Source organism: Haemaphysalis longicornis, unplaced genomic scaffold, assembly GCF_048455015.1.
Source record: "Haemaphysalis longicornis isolate Haplotype H1 unplaced genomic scaffold, Haemaphysalis longicornis Haplotype H1 scaffold_1, whole genome shotgun sequence".
NCBI classification, from domain to species: Eukaryota; Metazoa; Arthropoda; class Arachnida; order Ixodida; family Ixodidae; genus Haemaphysalis; species Haemaphysalis longicornis.
The window spans coordinates 413,352,825-413,367,890 of record NW_027526203.1 but is presented as its reverse complement, the minus strand read 5'-3'; the positions used below and the strand labels follow the sequence as shown (position 1 = coordinate 413,367,890).

Genomic DNA, 15,066 nt, shown 5'->3' with positions numbered 1-15,066 from the left:
TGCTATGCTCCAAAGAACAACTATTTCGACTGGGTTGAAATAGAGACACATCATGCCCCAGCATTTTTCATTCCCTACTTTAGTTATTGCACACATGCACCCTTTCAGCAGTTACCATGTGGTGCAGCAAGGCTCTCATTTCTTAATACAGATATCATATCCTGGCAGAACAATTTTGCCTATTTCACGTTCACAATTGAAAAAAACACGAAACAGCTTAGACAGTGTAAGGATCGAGGACCGAGGACAAGCACTGAACTCGCAGTCTTTATTAAAACACGCAATTATGCATTTTTTCGTGCATAAGTTTACATGTTTCAATAAAGACTGCCAGTGGCAAGTTCAACATTTGTTTTGTGTTATTGTACAATTCTGAGTACATTGTTCCACACTGCTTTTTCCAATCATGAACTTTGACCAGCTTTCCAAACCATCCATTCCACTCTATTTTAGAGCCACTAATTACGCCAGTAGTAAGCTTGAACAACCGCCAACAACTTTTAGCGTATTACATGTTGCTGATAACAGCAAGACTTGTCACCACGAGTATCACTGCAGACTCTTATCACTGTTGTGAAGCATCATCTATGGCGTAGATAGAATCATGGAAGCAGGTAAATTAATTTTTATCCCGCATTTAAAAACAGCACTTTACCACAAATTACGATGTGAGCAATAAGCGCCGACATGGTGCTATGCCTTGAACACAATTCTTAGGACTTCATGCAAAATAAAACAAGCAAGCAAGTACAATGACCGTAACAAGTCAACAACTATTCAGTCATAAACGTATTTGGTCATGAAATTATGGCAGCTTTAAGCCTTCTTGGCAACCCTGGCCTTAGCTTCCATTCTGTGTGGTGTCTAATGGCACTAACGATACAATCCCAATGGACGGATAAACTATCGACAAAATTCATGAATGTAAAAACTTGTTTTATTCACCCAATTGCACTGCAATTATTCCTTTGGTTGCTCAGAAGTATTAAAAATACACTGGAGATTTATGAATACAAAATGCATTTCTTAGTATTGCCCCTCAATAAATATAATATAATATATATATATATATATTGTAGACATATACTTATTAGTCTTACCAACCGTCTGACCATAAATAACATTTCTCTTTGAGTTGCTGCTATACACAGCCCCCAAAGCTCGACAGAAACGGCCTCCGTACAATCTCAAAAATAGACATACTCCACAGTACACCGCAGAACATTAACAACCCCACCTGAAAGTCCAGTAATCACATGTGCCCTATTAGCTTGCCCTCCGAGTAAATGTGAAATGCAGCCACCAAGAACGGCATTTCAAAACTGGGATCCACGAGGTATATGCACAGGCGCCAACCGAGAGATTAGTGGAGAATGGTTTGTGACTGGTGTTCTGAAAGGGAACAGAGGACAGCACGGAGCTTGCCTCCTGCACTCCGCATGCTACTGCCCTTTCGGCTCACACTCTGCCCTGCAGCAAGCACCTGACCGAGGTCCATTAAGTGTTCTGTCAAGTCAGCAGCTCGGCAGGGGCCTGCCGTCACTTTGCGTACGGGGGAGGCGGCCGGCTTGAGCTGGGGACCCTGTGTGGCGGCCGTGGACGGCGGGGTGGGCGAGAACAGTCAGCTGGCGTCGTCACGCTTGAGCGGGCCCTGTGGGCTGCCCGCAGCCAGGACCTGGAGGGAGCACGAGATGAGGTGCATCTGGTACAGAAGCTGCTGCTGGAAGGCCTCGGCCGCCTGCGTCTGGCGTCGGCTCTCGGCCAGCAGTTGGTTCAGCAACCGCACCACCCGCTGCTGCAGGCTGCGTCGCGTGCGGGGGCCCCCGTTGCTCGACGCGGCCGGCCGGTCGGCGCCCAGCTCCTCGGAGACGGCTGGCCGCTGCTTTTCCGCGACTCGCCCGCTCGGCGGCTCGGGGGGCAGCCGCAGCCCCGCGGCCGGCAGCGGCCACTCGAGGCGCGGTTTGCGCGACGCGCTGCATTGCTGCGGCGGCTGCTCCGGCGGAGTGCCCAGCTCCGTCTTGACCAGCACGGCCGGACAGCAGGCCTCGAGGGAATGCTCCGGCGAGCTGTGGGGGCCGGCAGCAGAGGCAGCCGCGGACCCGTTAGGAGGCGACGCCGGCGCCCCGAGCGCGGCCCGCTTGGCCAGGATGGTGCCGACGCGGTCGGTGAACTCGCCGTGGCGGTTCTCCCTGAAGTCGCGCTTGAGCCGCTTGAGTCGCTCGCGCACCTGCATGGGCGTCCTGCTGTAGCCGTGCGCGCCCAGGAAGCCCGAGATGGCCTGGTGCACCTTCTGGTACTTGGGCGTGTTGTGTGGTGGGAAGTCGGCGCGCTCGTCGGTCAGCCGCTCCTTCTCGTAGAGGTCGAGCAGCAGCAGCGTCTCCTCGCGCGTCCACGAGCAGCCCCGGCCCAGGCGGCCCTTGAAGCTGCCGTAGTCGTCGCCCGAGAAGTTCAGCGCCATGGCTAGCCGGCAGCGAACGGGGTCATCGCGGCGGTGGCGGGGCCAGCCAGCGCGCCACGTCGAAACACCTGCGCGGCGACAGCATCACGGCCACTGACCTGGCTGCTCGCTCCGGGCCCGGGTTGCAGCAGCCGCCGCGGTATCGTGGGCCGCCCGGCGGACCGCGGGGCAACTGTTTACAGGTGACCGCCGGACATTCACCCCCTCACGGGTTATTGTACGTCGCCGTCACGTGACGGTTGCCCTTTGCCGCTGTTCACCGGTGGTTGCGCAAGGATTGTTGTGGTTCCCTCGCCGCATCCTCGCCGGTTGCGCGCCGCCATTTTTAAATCGGCTGTCAACTTGGCTGCGGCTGGATCGCAGCAGTCACGTGCAGCGGCTGTCACGTGCTCATCTCGCAGCCAATGCAACGAGCCGTTTCGGCACCGGTAGATAGCGACGTTCACTGACACCGAAGCGAGGCGGCATCACGCGTGCTGCTAAAAGAAGCGAGAACGTTTGTTTGTCTGTGTATGTGCCTGCACGGGCTGGTGCCGAGCTAGAACGGAACGACAGAGCTTGCGTCGCTTGCGTCTGCTCCGGGAACCGACAGCGTAGATCACAGGGGAAACGCTGCTGAGACGCCTCGCACGTGGTTTCTCGACAAGCAAGTGAAGCGCACCGCCGTTGCCATTTTTTTTTTTTTACTTGCCTAATGTTGCTCCTAACACACACACATCGTTCATGCGTTTCATTTCTGTGCAGGGATGAGCGTGTTAAGCCCAAGAGATGCGGCAGACTTCATCGTTCGAAATGCTAAAGATGTGACCATTGATTCGGTCGGCATCTGCGGGGTCGCGGATGTTGTGAGTGCGATATTGCTTTCTCTCTTCCAAGGCTTTACGCCCACCTGCTTAACACTAGTGGTAGTCAGTGGGTGCCTAGTGGACAATTTGGGCAAAATGTTAAAATACGTTAAGATACGATGTTTATTCGGTTCACTCCCCTCAACATGTGTGAAAGCACAAGAAGACATCCTAGCGCTGTCGGTTGCACATTATCAACAGTTGGTATTGAGTGTTAATGATGTTGAAGGACTGGAAAAATAGTGTGCCTGCCTAAATATGCCCTGTGGTGTGCCCTTACCGACTCGTGAGATCTGTGTACTCTTACAGCAGCCTTGTTTCTGCGTTAAAGCTTGAAAATGTGTTTGTAAAAGCACCTTTATCTGGAAAATTTTTGCGAAAATCCTCACTTATCGGTACAACGAATCTTTAGAAAAGAAGTGCTCACGGTTGGTACTAATAAAATGAAGTTCGTAATGGGATCCTTGATTTCATACGTGGCAGCAGTCGTGTGTGCTAGCGGCTCGGCCGCACAAGCTGCATGGATGTACGTACTGAACATATTTGGTGGAAGGGCATGTAGTTGGTGCCAAGCTGGGAGGAAGCAAACTGAAGTGATGCAATGTTAGCTGAAATGGCTTTGGAATTGGGTGACAGCGTATAACCAAAGAGGCTGCACCCATGCTTTTGAGTTTAAATGCAAATTTTATCCATGGTTTACTTGTGCTGAGTGACGAAACAGGAAGAAATGGGAAAACAGGGCGACAATTCACTCATCTAAATTTCATCCCCGAAAAAATACGGGCATATGCTTACAAGGACAAGGATCAATGACGTGTGCATGTGACAAGAGTAGTTTTTTCACAAACCACCTCGGTCAAGAAATGTTGCCTTTGGAGAGATAAGGGAAAGAGAAGCCTGGCTTACATGCTTGTTGTTCTTCTGGATGCAAAAGGCCTCTGCTATTTCTCTCGTGCACCCACATTGGTGGAAAAGAGCGCTTTCATGCTCCCAAAAAAAAAGCGCTTTCATGCTCCCTTTAGAATGGTGCGGCCTTGGGAGCGATTTCACACAATGTCAGGTTTGCCTGTATGATTTGCTGCAACTGAAAGGGATTTCGAATGCAAAGTCTATTACAAGCAGTGAACCTGTTACCATGTTCTGCCTCGCATCATTGTGACCATTTCCCATCCATTTTTCTGTTCACTTTAGCACGACTCTCCTACATATTTCAACACAGCCATTTTCATTCGATGCTCCAAGCAATAATGCACATATGGAATTACTGCAATGTCTTTCTTGGTCCTTGTCCCAGTGCCATTCAAAAGTTCATGTCGCTCTTTGCTCTTGTGCCTAACGTTAAAGCTTTTTACAAACTTCTTAGAGAGCAGCTATTATTGATGCAGGAAACCTCCATATTGGCTAAGCCATGTTCAGTTATTGTCCTGGGCACCCTAAGCTGATGAGTGGAGTTGCATGTTCATGCCTTGGTTAAGCACCCGCCAAGATGTGCGTTCACCAGATGAATGAAAATTTTGCTTGTAAAGTAGAGAGAACTGCTGCTGAGTTTGTGTATCAGTTATCTTTTCTCAGCAGCTGGTAAAAGGTTTTGAGTTCAAGCGCAAGCACAAAGAATCATCCGGACTGTTCAATGTCAGCGACAAGGACTAAGGAAGAAATGAGGGTATTTTGTATGCAACACGCGACTAAAAGCTGCTTCAAAATATGGAGTACAGGTTGTCTTCCTAGTTAAGAAATGGATCAGAGGGAAGGGGCCACAACAGTGCCAGGTGAAACGTGCAAACAAATACATTGATTGAAAAATGAGTGTACTATGCAAAGTCCCTTTCAGTTGCAGCTGATTATACATAGGGTAAACTAGGCATTGCATGAGCATGCTCCAAAGAGCAAAATCTTTCTCTAATGGGCAACCGTAGGGAGGGCACATGTATGACGTTTTTTGAGTTCACGAAAGCACTGTTTGTCCACTGAGATATGTGCTTAAGGGAAATAGCATAGTCTTTTTACATGGAGAACAGAAGATGGCTTAGAGGTGTGTATGCAGGTTGTTTTCTCATTGATGTTTTCAGTGGTGAAGTTTCTTGACCAAGGGGGGAGTTCAGGGAAAAGGCTGTTCATGCTATGTGTGTAGCTTATGAATTGTTGCCCTTGTGTGTATATTCTTTTATTTTTCCCAGTTAAATAGGTCTTGTTTATTAGTGTTGATGCTAAACTATAAATTCCTGTCAACCAGGCCCAGTTGATGGTTTTGCTGGAGGGATTTCATCCAGCTGTTTCCACAGCCAAGTATGTAAGCAAGTAAGGCATTATGCAAAACTGTTCAAACAGCCAGCACATGTGGGCAGGGTAACCAACTTGGAGGGCGCGCTTCTCTTGAGACATTAAACCAGTCTCTTTGGAAGAGGAGGAATAATTTTTTGCATGCAAAACCTTGCTTATTGAAGCCAAATGGCTGTTGTTAGTTTCCCACAACAGAGCTTTGGTTTGCTTTCAAGTTCTTACTTGCTTGAAATAATGGATATTCAGTCACTACAGATGCACCAGTGCAAGGCCAAGAAGCCTTTGGCAGCTGCCCACTTGTAACGTGATAAAAACGAATCAATTCATTAACTGCGTGAAATGTATACTGTTAAAGTCCCAGTTTGCATACCCATGGAGTATCCAATGCCATTGTGCCTCTGTGCATGTTTAATTCTTTTCTGCCCATACATAGCAGTCTTGTTAGAAAAGCCACATCTTGCTGTGGAAATTACTTATCCGTTTATAAGTGTCTAAAGTTGTATTCGTTTATGAGGTCACCTAAGTTGAGACTATTTCTTCATTATTTTTGTCATTCTGTGGAAGGTAATGTGGTAGCCTGCATTGGATACCCTTAAACTTAAGTATGCAGTCCAGGGCCGTAACCAGAGGGAGGGTTTGGGGGTTTGACCTTCCCGAAATTTATTCCAGGCAGTGCGAAAGCGAAACTTGTGTTCCTTTTGGTAAAACTCCTCCCTCACAATAACCCATAACCCCTCCGGAAAAAAATTTCTGGCTACGGCCCTGATGCAGCCCATGTGAGACTTGTCTCGAGTGTGCGAATAATCTGCTTCAAGTGAGGATCTCCCAGTGGCTGCAGGGCTCGAAACGGGTTGCTAAGTCAGCATGCACTGTTCTGTCTTTGCCTGGTATTATAGAACATGTGCAAAGTCAACCTACCGTGGCCACAGCAGTGACTGTAGGCTGTTGCAGTATTCAGAACACTTGCGGTCGCATGCTTTAGGCAAGGTTGATGAAGGCTGTACTGTAAAGTCAACTATTTCTGGGTTTCTGTGCGATGTATGCAGAGGGCCGACCCCATTTGCTAGCGCACTGCCTGTTGGAAAATTCTGGCACCCTGGATGTATTGCCCGAGCCAAATGTGAAGGTGCTGTAACAGGACTGATGATTGGTACAGGCATTGTGTAAAGTTGGAACTGGTGTCACAATCAAAGACAGCTTACTGTACTTGTTTTGCAAAGAACACCGGTCTAATGCAGGTTCAAGATTGCTACAGCAAAGGCCTTGTTGGAACGCATGCCTGGCGGGACCACCCTCTGCATCCGAAGGTGGCGGATGACTCTGCAGCTCAGTGGATTTTTCTTGTGGATACCCTGAACTTCAACTTCTGGGCAGGAGACAGCGCAGAGAAGTTTGCGGTCTCCTGGAATGGAGCTCTACATACTGGCTACTTCTCATTGTGTGCTGTGGTGGCTAGGGCTTTGAGGGTAAGGCATAGCCCTCATTAGAGTGCCAACATTTTTCATATGTTGGCACTATATGGGTAGACTTGTTATGCAGTTAAGAAGTAAAACTTTAGAAAAATGGCTTAGATGTAATCAATGCAAACACTGTGCCTGAAAACAACATGCATTTTGTGTGGACACGTAGTACCAAGTGGTATTAAGGCATGTGGCTGCTAGGGAATTGAATGAATCTTGAACCAAATTATCTGCACAAGGACAGCTTTTTGCTGGGCATTTTTGACTATAATTAGGAAGTAAATATATTATAATGCTTTGTCTGATGGCTGCTTGAATGCTAACCTACTAAGCTTCAAATGCAGATCTGGCATTGGCAGAATCCCAGCTAGCAAACCGTAAAATATCTTGTGGATGTCCATGCAATGTAACTTCGTCGACATTCAATGTCCAGAGGATATACAGGAAAGTCAACTTTCTGCCCACAGGATATCCAGGCAATGTCCCTTTGATGCCGTGCTGATTCTCAGGATATATGTATGTATATATATATATATATATACAGAAAGAAATGCCGGCAGTCTACAACGGCAAAGAAAGCACAGAGGAATGGTTAGACTATATTATTTTTTTTATTAATTACGTGAGAAAGAAAGAAAGAAAAACACGCGCCCAGTGTGGGGACCGAACCCACGCCTTTCGATTAGATCTCGAATGCCTTACCAATTCGGCTATCTGGGCGACTGTGTTCTCCTTCACTTTCTGTGGTATTTATACTTACTACAACTGTATCTGACGCTTGAGGGTGGTAGCCGGCGCCACTCAAACTGCACGGGGAGAAGGGAACCTTCTTTTCAACCCCCGGGGCGTGACGCGAACGTCTACTGCCTGTCATAGACTGCCGGCATTTCTTTCTGTATTTCCTAACGAGCCCCTCATTTTCAAACCCTATATATATATATATATATATATATATATATATATATATATATATATATATATATATATATATATATATGACAGAACTATGGGTTGGCAGTCAAGAAAACCTCGGAAAGCAAAGGGGAGGATGTGGTAGGTCATTGAAACAGATAAAGAATTTGGAAAGGAAGAAAGAAAGAAAGTGGAGAAAAAATGCCCGCCAGGTGGGATCCGAACCCACGACCTCCAGATTACCTCCAGAATCTGGAGGTCGTGGGTTCGGATCCCACCTGGCGGGCATTTTTTCTCCACTTTCTGCCAACCTTGACTGCCAGCCCATATTTCTGTCTTATTTTCAACGAGCCCCTCATTTCCTATTCTATATATATATATATATATATATATAATTTTTTGACGGGAAATGGGGGAAACAGTGGAGGGGAAAATTGAAACCATTTTTTAAAAATAAAGTGCTTGCCAAATCAGTTGTTGGAAGATAGGCTAGAAAAACTGATGCCGGAGATAAGCAAGCTAATCATGCTATGTGTTTCAGAGTTCACGAGCATTCGCGTGTTGGTAGAATAGAAAAGCACCAGGTGTTGCACCATTGACAACCTTGCAATGCAGGAAATTGCATAAATGGGTGAATTAGCACCACCGAAACCCACAAAGAATGTGCAAATTATATAGCAATTCGCCAAGAGAGAGTTTCAGCCCCAATTTTTTTTTCTGTAAATCAGTCTTGCTGGGACATTGTATATAAAACTCACTGTGGCAACCTAGCCATGGCAGATGTGCATTTTCATCACCTTGTTCTAACACCTTGGTTTATCACGGAGGCAGGTAATAATCTAGCGTGAGATGTACACACTGCTGCTCATGGTCCGAATTTTCATGCTTCCAGAACCATGAGCGTACACACAACCATTTTTTCAGCACAAGCATATGGAATTTTGCTCATTGTACAACACAAGCTTGAACATAAAATTTCCAATTCCATCATCTATACAGATTCCTCGAGTATAGTTCGGGCATTGTCATCCCACACGCCTAGATAAAAAATCCACATAGTTAGTCTCGTTTTCAACACCATTATGTCTGTCTATGCACAAAAGCATGAACTGGTCCTGTGCCGGGTCCCAGGACACGCTGGGATCGCTAGCAACGAGCTGGCAGATGAGAGGGCCGCTGCTACTGCACTCAGGAAGACTGTAGACATTACAATGGTACCCTATACAGACCTCAAGCCAAACATAAGACAACACTTGCGTAGAACATGGCAAGCACACTGGAGTGAACAGACAGACAACAAACTACATGTTATAAAGCCACACTTGGGACGGTACTCAGCTGACTCGCACAACAGACACATGGAAGTCGCCTTGGCCAGGCTACGGATAGGGCACACGCATGCAACGCACTCGTATCTGCTTACGGGATCTTCTACACCCCAGTGCAGCAGGTGCGAGAGTCCCTATCCGTAGTTCACTTACTCATTCAATGCAAGGCACTCGACACCACACGACACAAACATTTTCCTGAACTGTACGGCCAACACATTCCGCTACACCCATCACACTTCTTGGCCGACAACCCAATGTTTTGTAACAAGCGTGTTTTTCAGTTTTTTATCAGACGTCAAGTTTTTACAGCTTCTTTCATATCATACATAATCACCCTGGCCCTATACACCAGCCATCTTCATGGATTCGCTTCACTTTTGTTTTTACTGAGACAATTTAGTATTTAATTGGGCACCTGTCCTCATCAAATAACTGTCTTTGGCGCTCTTTGCCCTTGTTGGCCTTGCGCCATTAAACTCAAACCATCATCGAGATGTACACACTGTGCCCGTGCTGACGTCTTTATTATAACAGCATACAAGCTCAAATCCTTTTCCAGTGAATGGGTCAAAGACATCACTTGTCATTGCAGCCATAAATCTGTAAATTAGTTACCTACTTGCACATTTAATGGAGTGTATCGCAATGGTCTTGGTTTCCAGTACAAAACCTATTGCTCAAGGTTTATTTTCTATGTGAATATATTTAAGATTATTACAAGCATCATCGTTCAGCTTTTTATCGAGATTTCTTTTTGTGTGTTCTTGCCAGGTCTACCAACCGAAATGCAAATTGTTCTGTACTGACTTGCAATTGTTCACTTGTCCTATCTGTTACAGGAAGGTATACCACTTCTCGACGCTGAATTCTGCCGAAGCATTTCCCTGCAACAAGTGGAGCATATATTTCGGTCAGACACCAATGTACAAATACCCTTGCTAGAAGAACGGCACAAGGTTTTGCAAGAGTGGGGCCATGTCCTTTCCACTGTACGTACCTGCCTGATCTTTTAATGGTTGCTCATATGTCTGGGGGAACAAAAGAGAGAAATTAGGTTGAAATACAGTGGTGACACTTGTAATGTACTGAGTTGTGCTGTGTGCACTAAATATTAGCCGTTCTCTCTGCTCATCCTAACTATTTTGCCTTTTCGCTAAGGTAGAAAATGAAAAGCTGTGACCACAATAGCAGTGGTATTGGATTGGGAAGGAGAGGGGGAACTGCAGTGCTCCCAGGTTGCCTGTGGTACGCATGGGTATATTTCCATCTATTAGCCCCTGTCATGTGTATGGGCAACTGGCTACATCCTGATGTTGTTTAAGCTGTTTGTGTGTCTGGGCTATGTTTGTCATAATATTGGCGTCATCATGGGCTTCATCTTTTCCAAGTTATTGCACCCTTATCACCAATCCCCTATCACGGAGCACTCAGCACAGTGCTGACTTTGGCATTGCCGGTCTTGCGTAACGCATTCATGCAGTGCTGCCGGTGTCACAATGCATCATACTGTAACAATGCATTGAGCAACACAAGGACACTGGACAAAAAACACATCTGCACAGATAATGCATGTGTCTTCCTTGTTCAGCATCTATTCGTGCTGCTAGTGCAGTGGTTCTCAACTGTGAGTGTGCCAGGGACCCCTTTTGGGCTTGTATTGGGGACTCTCCTTGATGAACTTTGTTGATCCGTGCCGTAATGTCAAACAATTTGCACTTGCTGCTGAATTCGCCCATGAACCTATTGAATGCTTGCCTTTTGTGTCTGACGTTTATGCTGATACTTGTCATATTGTCACACAATTTGCTGTTGCAGCTAAAGTCGCCCAAGCACCTGGCCTGTATGTCGGGCTTTTCTGCATAGCGAGTGTGTAGTGCAAAAACCCGACGTTAGCACATGTGCTACTCAGAGAAATTACACGTGCAAGTCATCCAACTAACATTGCCAGCAAGGTTTGGCAAAAAGGAGGAAAACACGGAGTTAGCCAACTTCTGAAGAAACGAAGCTAGGAAAAAAATTCCAGCGAGAAAGTTGCGAGCGGTTAGCAAAACACCCGAATAAACAGTTTCTGTCCTACCTATTAAATATTAGACAGTTTTAGCATATCGTTACCGTGTTTACGTTACCGCCTACCGTGTTTGCGGGAGTCGACTGCGCATGCGCAGGGGTTGCCGCGAACGGTAACTTACCGGCTCAGGCTTTACCTGCTTTACTGTTGCCAGCGAGCTTTCTGAGCAGACGAAGTGTACCCTCGTGTATTGATTACAGCAAATGCAAGTCGCTCGGCACTTCCTGCTTGGTACAGCCAATAAAAGTAATCTTACTTGATGCTGTTTATTATGTTTTTCTAGTTAAATAATGCTCAGGGCAATGACAAACAACCATTTTTCTCAGATGGGCAAGCAAAATGGCTCCCCCTACTCGTGCTAAGCCTTGCCCACCTCAAATAGTTCAGGTGTGTTTCTGAGCTCGCAAAGTGCTTTTAGACCTCCAAAACTGTGCTCGGTGAGATAGTGTTGGTTACTGAGTAATTACTACAACATATTTTACTCAATTCTTGCCTAAATATTTAGTCCGGGGGCAAATTCTATTTTACCTTGATTCTAACTCTACTCGATAGATGGCGTCACCGACACGTTTTCTTTTTTAAGCTCTGCAGGTGGTGGCTGCAGTGTGTGAACGCTTCACTTGAAGAGTGAAATATTCGAGTTACTTTAAACAAAAGCAAATAGATATGAGCAACAAAATTATGCGTGATTTGGTTTGAGACTAATTCATCAGATGTTGCTACCTGCACCACGGCAGCACAATAACGATATGCTAAAACTCTCTATTAGTGTTTTTCAGCTCACTGACCATGCCCACTTGCACGTCGCGATTGCAGTGCTCCCAGACGTTCCATGCTCAAACGGCCATATTATGTCGCATGGCGGTTTCTTGTATTTCGTGGGCATGGTCAGTGAGCTGAAAATCACACTAATATTTAATAGGTAGAAGGACAGAAACTGTATATTCGGGTGTTTTGCATATCGCTCGGCAACTTTCTAATTAGAATTTTTTTCGTAGCTTCGTTTCTTCAGAAGTTGGCTAATTAAAATTGGCTAATTATCTTATTAAGCAAAATACAAAAATAGCATGACACACTGCATACAAAAGAGAGCAACATGCATTTGGTGGCATCATCTTTTTGATCTCTGGCTAAAGTTAGCTAAAACACCCTTTTCAACCGAATAATGCGTCTTTATTGGGGGCAGGGCCAACTCTAGGCCTGTTGTGGGAATGGGGTTAAAAAGGCTGAAAGATGGGCTAAGGTGAAGTGGGCTCTTGAGAGGGGAAGGTGTTGGTCTTGTCTGTTGTGGGTGTTCCGATATGCAGAGGAGTCTTATAAGGTTGCATTACAAAGTGAACTAACCTTTTTACACACCCTAAGAAGCAGAAAATTCAAACAGCCAGCAGTGTAACTGATTGATCTAAAATGTCAAGCATTTCAGCATGCCTTTGTACTGGGCATTGCTGGATTCTGTTTAGTATGTGGCTGCCCTTTGTTTGCCGTTTTGCACCCTTCCAGCTCTTTGTACGTTTTTATTGTGGGAGCATTACTCGCACATTATTTGGCTCAGTCGCCATAAGCAGTGGTGTCCTCAGATTCACATGGCCAGAACCTTAAGCAGAAGTGTCAGGTGAAGACCAAGGTTGCTCTCTTATGCATTAGTTGCACTACCCAAAGCAGTCTATGTATGCGAAACACAAAACAAACAATTTACTAAAAGCACTGACCAACCGTATGATATTACAGGGTTAAAAATGGAAAAAAGTGTGTGTGTGCATGGCACATGGGTGTGTGGAGGCACAGGCAGGGAGGGGTGGCGAGGGGCGACAGGGTCTTTTAGAGAACAGTTGTCTGGTTGCGTTTCTTAAATAGTCATCTTGACTATCTTGGCTTGTGTCAACAACAAGGCGCCTTGTTTTTCGGGAAAGCTTTGCATTTTTACAAACACGTCTATGGGAAATTCAATCTAAACCGTGTTTGCCACCTGACTGGTTTTCGGCTGACAGGGCAAGTTTTTCACCTACATTTGGGTCGCTGATTCAGCATCATATTTGGCATGTGTTTGTCAGTTTTTTCGTGGCCTCCAATGGACACTTTAAATTTATACCATCATTTGTGCTGAGCTTGATAAGCCCTTCTTTGTGCAGCAGTTTTGTTAACTATGCAACTGCTTCCTTTTTCTTTTCCCGTTTTTTTGGACACAGATGTACAGTGGGTCCTTTGTTAACTGCATTCTAGAATGCAATAAAAGCTGCCAGACTCTGCTAAAAAGCGTTGTGAAAAACTTTACATCATTTCAAGATGAAGGAACTTTTGATGGTGTTAAAGGTTTGTCCAAATTTTGTCATTTTAAGACTGTAGCACAACTTACATGCTTACTTACATGCTTAGCCAGGCCTCACTGATGGCGTTTGATGTCACTACATAATACGCTGCCAAAAAGCCAACTTTACCCAATGGGTTTCACAAAACGACGACAATGACAACGGCGATGATGATAAGCGAAGGCACATCAAGCGCCTCAACAAAAAATGCTTCCTGGGGTCAGAATGGGTCCCTCGCGTTATGAAGCCAATGTCTATCTGATTGCGCTATTCCGACATAATTGAAGCAGTTTGGATTTTGGGCTTTGACATTGACTCGGGTTGCATGGGATAAAGCTTTGCAATTTAGCCATCTCCCTCTTAAGAAAGGGCCTTTGATTTGAGTTTTTTGTTTTGCATTTCACTTCAGGTTTTTAAGGTGGGAAAATTTACTCATGGAGATATTAGATGTAGTCAATTTGTTTGGCTGGCCTGGGAGCTGTGGAGAAGTTGGTAAAATTTTCAGGAAAACCGTTTTTTTTTTCAGTCACTCCATTTTTATTTGCGAAATTTATTCATAGTAATATTATTTGTTCTAGGAGGGCATCACATGCGAACTTTTGTCTTAGCACTACATAAAAGCGTGAGGGTTCCGGCCAGTTGGTAATCCATGAGCTACGCAGCGCGAAAGAAGACCAGGGATGAGAAGAAGACTGCAAACAAGCGCTGACTTCCAACTTTTCATTAAAATTAGTTGGAAGTCAGTGCTCGTTTGTTGTCTTCTTCTCGTCTCTGGTCTATCTTTGCGCTGCGTAGCTCATAACATTACATGCCTCGGTCATCAAGCAAACAGATGGAAGTAAAAAGACTGGTTAGTTTGATATGAGAAATGGGTTGAGAGGAGTAGTAGGGTCGTAGGGATGGGCGAATATAGATTTTGAGGTTCGAAGCGAATTCGAAGCGAATAGTGATTTGGTCGAATAATTTCGAATCGAATAGTTCGAATAGTGCACATTGCAAATCACAAAGACAAATGAGCAACTTGTGACCTGACTAATGTACACATTTTTTTCTAATAATTAGAACTCACGTAGGCACGAGCATTGTGTAAAACTATTACCAGTTGAACATTTATTGCAAAATCGTACACACAGCTTTCCTTTGCTGTATTCACAAGTTTTCATGAAGAAATGCCTGTTGCGCCACATGCTCTAGGTGCAGCAGTTTCCGCCGGCGCCTAGAAACTCGCAGAGTTAAGCGCCGCCTAGAAGCTCCGCAAAAAAAAGAAGTATTGTAGCCACTAGTATCCTCGGCCGTAGCCAAGCAAAGCGCAAGTGGCTGGCCGCCATTTTGAATAGGCTCGCTTAGTGCGGCGTACTGCTACAGTGTACTAGAAGTTTTAGAGTGGCTCGACCGGCCGCCCGGAG

At 45.7% G+C, this 15,066-nt stretch overlaps 2 protein-coding genes across 2 annotated transcripts in view; one reads left to right on the top strand and one right to left on the bottom strand.

Moving 5' to 3' along the window:
- Positions 1-607: 607 nt before the first annotated feature.
- On the bottom strand, positions 608-2,779 carry LOC144155535 (uncharacterized). The gene has a single exon (XM_077687045.1). It carries the CDS (start codon positions 2,456-2,458, stop codon positions 1,622-1,624), a length of 837 nt encoding a protein of 278 aa, XP_077543171.1. The 5' UTR covers positions 2,459-2,779; the 3' UTR covers positions 608-1,621.
- A 117-nt stretch (positions 2,780-2,896) lies between these two features.
- The window catches only part of LOC144155534 (queuosine 5'-phosphate N-glycosylase/hydrolase), a 35,355-nt gene continuing 23,185 nt past the window's right edge, over positions 2,897-15,066 (top strand). The window contains exons 1-5 of the mRNA XM_077687044.1: positions 2,897-3,104; positions 3,203-3,303; positions 6,822-7,049; positions 10,126-10,275; positions 13,541-13,664. Of these exons, the coding sequence (XP_077543170.1) occupies positions 3,205-3,303; positions 6,822-7,049; positions 10,126-10,275; positions 13,541-13,664 (601 nt within the window). The 5' untranslated portion in view covers positions 2,897-3,104; positions 3,203-3,204. The remainder of the gene's footprint in view (positions 3,105-3,202; positions 3,304-6,821; positions 7,050-10,125; positions 10,276-13,540; positions 13,665-15,066) is intronic.

Bases quoted from the DNA above. Each gene is read 5' to 3' on its own strand.
- LOC144155535 (XM_077687045.1), bottom strand. From the start codon at position 2,458: ATGGCGCTGAACTTCTCGGGCGACGACTACGGCAGCTTCAAGGGCCGC.